Source organism: Limulus polyphemus, unplaced genomic scaffold (genome assembly GCF_000517525.1).
Source record: "Limulus polyphemus unplaced genomic scaffold, Limulus_polyphemus-2.1.2 Scaffold3501, whole genome shotgun sequence".
NCBI lineage: Eukaryota > Metazoa > Arthropoda > Merostomata > Xiphosura > Limulidae > Limulus > Limulus polyphemus.
In genome coordinates, this window is record NW_013669111.1 from 45,516 (window position 1) to 55,068 (window position 9,553).

Sequence of the window (9,553 nt, forward strand, 5' to 3'; positions counted from 1 at the left end):
ATTACAGCTCTCGTGTCCTTGCTGTGTTTTCTTTTCAGTAGTTTTTTTTTTATGTTTGTAATTCATGGATCTTTAATTTATCCCATATAACACAGTTATTTGTCTTAATAAATAAAAACATTACTAACATCTAACTTTTTAATGTTCCTGAAATCTTTTATTCTAGACATCCCTCTTTTTTCATCTTTTTTTTTAAACTATTATGAATTTGTGAGACTTTCCACAATAATTGCTTATTTTGTATTTTAGTGATAACATAACATTTAAGGACAACAAAGAACTGTTGGATCATTGAGGCTGTCCCATCCACTAAATTAAACATAAAAGAAACTCAAAGCTAGACCTTATCATTTATCAAGCCTTACCTTAAGATGACATAACTTATATTGGTGGGCCTTTATCCAACCATTCTTACCATTAAGTAAAAAAAAAAATAGACGTATCAACACTATCAATTTCCTTAACAATCTTAAACAACTCTGTTATATCCTGTCTAAGTCTTCTTTTCTCAAGGAGAAACAATTTCAGAGATCTTACCCTGTCCTTGTATGACAATCTTTCTACCCCACATACCATCCCAAAAGCCCTTTTCTAAACCATTTCCAATATTTCGGTGTATTTCATGAGCCCAAGACTGAACACAGTACTGCGAAGAAGGCCTAATAAGTGACCTATACAATGAAATTATAACTTCTTTAAACTTGTATTCAATATCGGAAATACAACCTAAGAACTTATTTACTCAATAACTAGTAAGAGCACACTGCTTGGTTGGCTTAAGAGATTGATACACCAAAATACTTTTCTTCCATATATCATTTTCATTTTTAAATTAAATTTATTATAATTTAAAAACTAGCTGCCAATTATTTGCCAAACTCACCAAATAATCTAAATTATTTTGTAAAGCATCCTCCTCCTCACAGCCAGCAACACCAAACTCCTTAATATAAAAAAAAGCAAAGGTCCTAACAAAGAATCCCTGAATTATCCATCTTGTGACATTAATCCAGTTCGATAACCCTCTGCTTTCTTTCTTCCAGTCATTTTTGGATCTAAATCTAATGAGCCAGTACACATATTTTTGTTTTTCAACAAGCCTTTTTTGTGGTATTTTGTCAAATGCATTCTTAAAATACAGATACACCAAAACCACAACTGTACCCTAGTCTACATCAGCAGTAACCTCTTCAGAGACCATTGAAAGATTAGTAAGGCAGGTTTTTCTCCTAATGAAACCATGATATTTTCAACTCTGTTAAATGAATTTGCAAAGTATTTTTTTATAAGATTTTCAAAAACGTTTTTAATATCTGATTAAGATTAACTAGCCTGTAATTTTTATCACATCCCTTGATAGAGGAGTAACATTAGCCAACTTCCAATCTTCTGGCACTATTTAAGGACTTAAAAATATTGGCAAGTCACTTGCGTATCCACTCCTGAACCTCCTTCAAAACCTTTGGGGGAATATTATCTGGTCCAGGAGTCTTATCATTTTTTAAACTTTCCAATGTTTTCTTAACAAGCTCAGAATTACTGTGATCTTCTTGTTCGGTCATGTTTGCATCTATTAATTTTTTAGGATAAGGAATATTGCTTAAATCTTCATTAGTAGAAACTGAAGAAAAACTAAAATTTAGTAACCTAGCCATCTCATAATCATCAGAAATTAGCCTTTCTCTATCATCCCTCAAAGGCCCTGCTACTAACCTAACATTTTGCTTAGCCTTAATGTATTTAAAGATCTCTCTCTTTCGTATGCCCTTTTTGATTGCCTAATGTCTTGTTTACCAACTCTCTTGATCTTATATATTGTTCTTTTATGTAACCTGTTTTCAACTTGGAAATAAACATGCAATATTGTGTGTTGTGCTTTCTTAAGGATAAGCATATCTTAGACGTTCGAAAGCAGTTGGATGAACAAGCTGACCAGCTACGAGACCGCCTTCAAAGGAAACTTGAAATAGCTCAAGAAAATAGAGAGAACCTTTCTAAGGTTTTGCAAGACAAGCTCCAGGAACATGTAAGGATTTAAAGTTTGATTCTTTATTTTTTCTAGGTTCTTTCTATACTACATTTTATGAATTAAAATGCTTTCACATTAAGATTGTGTACTTTTCGACATTATTAATTATTTGATTTTATATTTTGATAATTTTCAGTTCCTTATATTTTAAATATCTTCTAGGGTTGTTAATGCAGGTTCGGGGTTTATCCCACCCCTTAATAATGTATTCCTGTACATGGTAAGGGAACATCCCAGGGAAGTTGCTGCCTCTACAGTTTACCATTTCTGAAATCCAAACATACTCTCTTATGTTTGCCGTGCATAGCACACTGTGAAGGGAAGATCCTGGTGTTTGAGTGGTGCCTGGATTGTATGGTTGGATCACTACAACACACCACTTTGGCCTTGAATTCCTGTAGATGGGAGGTCCTGAGGATCATTTGGATAGTCAGTTGTGATTAGGATCAACCAAATGACAGTATTAGAGATTTCCTCAGTGGATGTTGCAGACATTATGTTTCATGTTGATGTTTGAATAATAGTGCCCATGAAACCATGGCATTGCTACAGTGTTCTTAGTAAGTTGAGCTTTTGCCAGTGTAGCACATCCTATTGTTGGACTCCGTGTTGAACGGGGACAGTGAGCACTAGCTCTTTTCTTTCTTGTTAATACCAAAAAAGGTTAAATCTCAGACTTGCTAATAATTGACCCTACACTTATAGCTCTTTATCAGGTTCAGATTTTCTACATTGATATAGATTCCTGTACATGGTGGGGGGCTCCCCTCCCAGGGAAGGTTTTGCCTCTACAGTTTACCCCTTCTGTGGGATCCAGAAATCCACCCATGTGTTTGCTGTGCATGGTGACTCATGAAGGGGAAGAGAGGATCCTGATGGTTGAATGGTGCCTGTGGTGCATGCTTGGGTCATTTCAACATATAATTTAGCCTTAAATTCATGTAGATAGGAAAGAAGATGTCTCCTTCCGCCATACAGAAGGGATAAGAGGGGTTTAGTAGCTGTACAAAATAAGGCAAGAAATTAAGATCTGAGGACTTGCTGGTTGAAATATTATGATCAGAGGACTGTGAATTCCTTTTGGAATCCAAGGCCATTGGGGGTATACCAGTTAAGGTAATAACCCTACATAATGCTTTGAATTTCTCAGGAGGAGTCATTGTTGAGTGGGATCTTCTTAACATATCAGAATTGGAAATCCTTGCTGAACTCTCCAGTCGAGGAGTATCGACTGTCAGGCAAAATCTCCACTCGTAAGGTTGAAATATCTTTCTTATTAGGGTTTCCATATTAGCTTTTCAATCACCACATCCACCTCCTTATTTAAAGGCAGTTTACTTGAGATCCATAGTTTGGCCTTATACTCCTAATCTTCACTGTTTCTTCCACTGTCGGCAGTTTTGATGCTCCAAAACATCTTGTTGTACCTTTGCCATTACAACAAGCACAAAGCCATGGAAGTACGAGTGTCAAAACAAGTCATGCTCTTTCTACCACTCTGGATTCCAACCTTGTTATTCTAGATCATATCCAAAGATGAACTGAGTAGTTATAGAGGATTAAGACCTTAAAGATCTCATATCCTGAGGCAAGGAAGACAGTGATGCACCTTCCAAAACTGAGTTATGTGGCTGCACTCTGTTCTACTGCCACTGTATGACTGCAGAGAGATCTGTTTGTTACGTCTATAGTCTTTCTTCGACCACTTCTGCACCCTGTTAACGTCCGTGGGCAATAGAGTGAGTCTACTTTCACCCCCATCTTTGTTCATACTAGTAACAGCAGAGAGTGATCAAGACCACTTTCAATGTGCAAGACTTTTATTTCCCCCTTACTCTACCAAATCTCATCCATCTGATGGTACCTATCAGATCCATTCCCAGGCAAGGTCCATAGAGCTATCATGGAGAAAAAAATACTTCAAATGACTTCTCAATAATCTAAGTAAAAATACTCATTGTTATACGATGGAACTGTCATGCTCATTTAGATGACATTAGGGCCTTGATCAATTTTTCCATCATGTCTCTTCTCACAAGATATTTTTCTGAAATCTGCCAATAATGTAATCATTAAACAGTATTCACTAAACAGAAAGGACTGGTTGTGTGATAGATGGGTTAATAAGGAAGTAGCACAGCTGGTTAAACAGCATACACTTTCAGTGATTGTACCTGTTACTACATCTCTAGAGGCTGTTGTCATCCATGTTTATTGTTTGTACCATCACGCTATGCTATCTTTACCGAGGAGAGATACTGATCAAATGGACCTTGATGAACTTCTCCAGTAGTTGCAGTTTCTCTTCGATATCCCCAGGAGATTTAAACTGATATAATCCACCCTGGGGTGGTGGAGACTTAAACTGATATAATCCACCCTGGGGTGGTGGAAACTTAAACTGATATAATCCACCCTGGTGGAGGCTTAAACTGGTATAATCCACCCTGGGGTGGTGGAGACTTAAACTGATATAATCCACCCTGGGGTGGTGGAGACTGAAACTGATATAATCCACCCTGGGGTGGTGGAGACTGAAACTGATATAATCCACCCTGGGGTGGTGGAGACTTAAACTGGTATAATCCACCCTGGGGTGGTGGAGACTTAAACTGATATAATCCACCCTGGGGTGGTGGAGATATTGATGGAAGGTATTGATCTGTGGAATGTATGCTCTTTTCTCACAACACTGGAAAATATACCTATGTCCATGCCCTGAGTTTCAAAAACACAGGAAAATATACCTACATCCATGCCCTGAGTTTGACAATTATTGCTATTGATCTGACCGATTGTTCATCTTCTTTCCTCCCCTCTTTTTCTTGAGAGGTGGACAATGACACAAGATGCAGTGGTCATTTTTCTGTCATTGTAATGAAGATTGGATGCAGTTGATGGCATCTGAGTTGGATGGTGTGGTAGAACTTGGAGAAAGTCGGCTGGCTTTTTTTCACCACCCTCCCTTTTAGTTATTCCGATATCACCACCTCGTAACTGTTCTTAGCTTTTTTTTTTATTGTAATATCATTGCTTTTTGGAGAAACCTTCATGAAGTTCGGCTGGAAATTTTGATGTTTTAATGGTATTTATTTTTTCAATCTTCATAGTTGAAATAACTTTGGAGAACAAGACTGTTTTAATCAATAAATCAACTTTTCACATGAAATAAAGTATTTTTACACTTGATTCATACATAGTTTTTATTATTAGTGTTTTTAATAATATCTCTTTTCAATTTAAAAAAAAAAAATTGCATGATAGAGGAATCATTAAAAAGGAGAAAGAAAAGTTTATAGTGTAAGTTTCCACTTCTCACAAGAAAAGTTTATAGTGTAAGTTTCCACTTCTCACTTAAGCCTAACAGAAATAAAATCACAAATGGAAAAATTTTCAATTTATCAAAGAATGTGATTGAATTCTTAGAATGCCGTCTCTTTCCAGGATCGACATGCTGAAGAAGTCCGCCTCAACAAGGCTCAAAATGTCACTGGTATTGCATCGGGGTAATCACTCTGAAACCCTTGCACCTTCTTTAACCACTTCTTAGGTGGAAACTCCTGTTAAAGGTTTTCTTTTTTCTGTCTGGCCAACTCCTCCTGCACTTATTTTTTCATTTAGGTATATATATAAAGGAAAATCACTTATAACTGTTCTGAAATGGATACAACAATAGTCTTAAATTCTCTAAAAAAAAAAAAAAGAAAAGTCCAATTATACATGTTGTAATTACCTATTATATATATATATATATATTGCAAATAGAGATACCTAGATCTGAAGGTGCTTTTAGATTCATTAAATCAAGTTCAGGCATAAACAAACAAACTTGAATGTACCAACCTGAAAGTATGTTTTACGGCTTGAGTGATGAATGGTGGAATTTGTTTTTCAAAAATGTGTGTATTAAGGCACAGATTGTGCTCTATAACTTCCTTGCTTTAGTGAGAGTGGTACATGTACTTGTAGCCATGTTTAGCCTTATTGATCAAAACATGCCTTCGTGATGCTTATATCGTACTGCTTTGACCACTTCGGAGTATTAACGTTTGGTGTTTGTTGCATCATATTTTTCTACTTATTATTTTCTCAGTTTTTAATATAAGAGGCATACTAAGAATTAAATATAGCAAATAACCATGTTAGTATGAAGCCCCTTCTATTCCTTCTCTGAGCAATATTATTCATGTAATGATATTTCGAGGTAGGAAGGAGTGTTTGTTATCGTAGCACTCAATTTGGAAAACTTCTTGCCCATGTCTTATCGTAATTATGTTCTTTGACGTAGGTGTAGCATGTAACGTATTGTAATTGTATCCTTCGTTACATAGCCTGTGTTGTATAGCCGTTTCAAGCATTTGTCCAGTAAGATCAAACAGGAGTGTAATCTAAGCTTTAAGCTTTACAAATTATCTTTTTTCAGAGATTAAATAAAGGCTGTATTGTTCAGCTTCTACAGCTTGTGTGTGTGTGTCAATCTTAAGATAATCCACTTTCACTATTTTAGAGGTCGTGGAAACATTAATACGTACAAATATCACCCCCCGAAGAACCATTCCTACATGGATACTTTAAACAAAACCACTGTAACAAAGATTACTTTTTGAAGTTATAAGCAAAGAATTTGTGATTACCTTTGAAATTGATTTTCTTTTTTTTTCGTTCACTATTATAAAATACTTTTATAATTGCAAATTGAGTGCAATGAACATCAAAAGTTGACTATTGCTTGTGGACAAATCATTAAAAAACCTATGCTGAAAAATATTATTAACAGATAAAATAATAACCAACTCAACACACATATACTTTTTAAAGTTAACCATGTACTGTAATCAATGAATAATGTCTACATTTGTTTAAGAGTAATACTGTTCTCAAAAAATTAACACTAACTTAATTACCACGAGTGAAATACATGTAGATGGATAAAAACTCTTAAGGTCAAATAAGTAGCTTCATCAAATTTTTAACACTATTTAACATAAAATCAGGCAAAAAAAGTTATAAATCAACAGTTTTTTCTCCTTTGGCTTTTGTTTAAATAAAGTGTGTGGTTACAGAGGATTGTGTTGTATTAAATTGATTTTAAATAGCAAATTGGTAAGTCACATAACCACAGCTGATATAAAAATGAGGTGGAATGTATCAGAACTACATTTTGACTTTTGGCATTTCGTGGGTAGTGTGATACCACAGAAAACTGATTGCTTTTAGGAAAAATATGTAACAACTCTTTCTGACAGAAAATATTCATACACTCAGATCATAAATATACGTTCAGATTAATGATTTATAATTTCCAAGGTGGGAATATCCCTCATACTTAATTATAGTGTAAAACAAAGGAACGTGGATCAACTTGGGGCACCAGGACCTTCCAGAAAGAGACCTGCAAAAAACTGTACCCTACCTTGGAAAGTTAAGTGCAGTGCCCTGTAATAAGTGAGAATCTACGAAACAAAGATCAATGGCAAAAGCCATCCATGAGCCCTACAGTATGTTGCAACAGTATGTAATATAATTAAGAAAGATCTCTTTGGAGATGTGACGAAAGTTGCTCCCATGACATATTAGCTCAACCATTCCATAATTCAAGTAGCTTGAGAATGAAATGGGTATTTTTGTAGTTCAATAGAAAGACATACCAGTGAAGTTGCTGCACACAAAGCCTATGGATCTCTCTGCAATCAGACTGCAGAAAAAGACATTAGGAAACCATCATCCTCATCCACTAGATGGATTATAAACTAGTATTGAGGACTGGTGTGATTTGGACATGACAGCCATACCAAGGAGCCTTTTGTAATGAAAATATGCTATAGGGCTATTGTCAAGATGCACAGTTGTCATATAGAGCATGACTGGACATGGCAACATGGACTTTAATAGTTCTAATATAACGTACTCAACTTCTGTGCATGTATATATCTATATATAATCAAGTAAAATAAAAGTAACAAACACAAGTCATATCAGCTGGAAACAAAGAATAAATTCACTGACATGAGAAAAAAATCAGTAAAGTATTTTTAACTGGTGAAGAAAACATTCTTACCAATCTTTCTGAGCTGCTCCTTACATTAGTTGGGAGACAAGAAGGAAATTATTAAGGAACTACCCTAAGTGAAGTTTAAAGGAATACTATGCCAGTAAATTCAACAGTATTCCATCCTTTCATCTAACTAAGAAGCAAATTTCTATCACTCACTGGTTGTTAAACTTCACAAATTTTTAACATAAACTGGGTCGTGCAGAGTTACATAAGCATTTAAACGAATAAGGAAGTTTACATTTATAAATTTTTAACTTGTGGTGAGTCAGTGTAGTGCTGCTACCTGATGTCACTTGAGCAAAAGAAAAAAAATGGTGTAGAAAATTATTACCAAGTGATTATATTGAGAAAAAAAAAAACATCTCTTCGGGTATATCTTACAAATTTATGTGCATTAGAAAAACAGAAATATTTGTTGATAAATCTTGAATAAAACATTGCTCAAAGTTGTATTATTCGGTTTACAGTCAGCTCATGCTCTCTTTATAATACTACAATTATGACTTGGGAAGAGATAAATGTATTAATATGAAAAACATAGTTGTATTATTGTACTCAAGGACTAAATACGACCAACATAAATATTTGAAAATGTAACGGAATATATGTATGTATGTCGGTGTTGATACAACACGTGATGTACAACATTGTACTTGTTCTGACATGAATCAAAAATCATTTCTTCTTAGACTACAAAAGTGTGGGACCAGAATAGAGGTGTATTAAATTAGAAAATTATATCCAGTAACATACAGTTTGTCTGGTATAAAGTCTTCTTATTGTCTGCATTGTTTTATAACAGTGATAACAAAAACAAATACACTGAAGGAGAATCGTAATTGTAAATTATTTTTATTACAGTATACCTGTACAACCATTAGCTACTAACAGGAAGGACACAAGACTCGTAATGTATATAACTGAAAGATACTAATGGCAAACTAATACTAAAGAGAAGTGTAGACTGTGGGAAATGGCAGCAGGGTTTCAGGAGGAGCTTAAGTTTAAACATACGAGGAATACATCAGCTAACAATGACTTTCAGGAAGTTAGAAAGAGTACTATTAGAGTAAAAAGTAATGAACTTAGTTATAATGAGCCTATTCTGTTGAACAACAGATTTCAGTCCTTGACTTCTGCAGATGAGGAACTATTGAGGGAAGGAAAACTAAAGGGTCAGAGAAAGATGTGGATACTAAGCAGGTTATAGTTATAGGTGATTCATTGACGAGACACGAGGATAAGATAGTCTGTGGGGTAAATAGGGAGAAAAGAATCAGATTATCCTACCCAGGGGCACAGGTGGAGGATATAACTGACAGAGCAGAAAATATAATAAAGGGGCGAGCAGAGATGCAGTTCTTGTGGTGCATGTAGGGGCTAATGATGTAGGTCAGGGGAGCTAATTAATAAGTACAAGGGGTTGATAAAGGCATTTAAAGAAAGAGGCCATAACTTAACTTTGTCAG

General features: G+C 35.1%; 1 protein-coding gene across 1 annotated transcript in view; it reads left to right on the forward strand.

Moving 5' to 3' along the window:
• The window catches only part of LOC106469460 (stathmin-like), a 20,556-nt gene extending 14,071 nt beyond the window's left edge, over positions 1-6,485 (forward strand). The window contains exons 5-6 of the mRNA XM_022397998.1: positions 1,886-2,026; positions 5,474-6,485. Of these exons, the coding sequence (XP_022253706.1) occupies positions 1,886-2,026; positions 5,474-5,539 (207 nt within the window). The 3' untranslated portion in view covers positions 5,540-6,485. The remainder of the gene's footprint in view (positions 1-1,885; positions 2,027-5,473) is intronic.
• Positions 6,486-9,553: the final 3,068 nt, after the last annotated feature.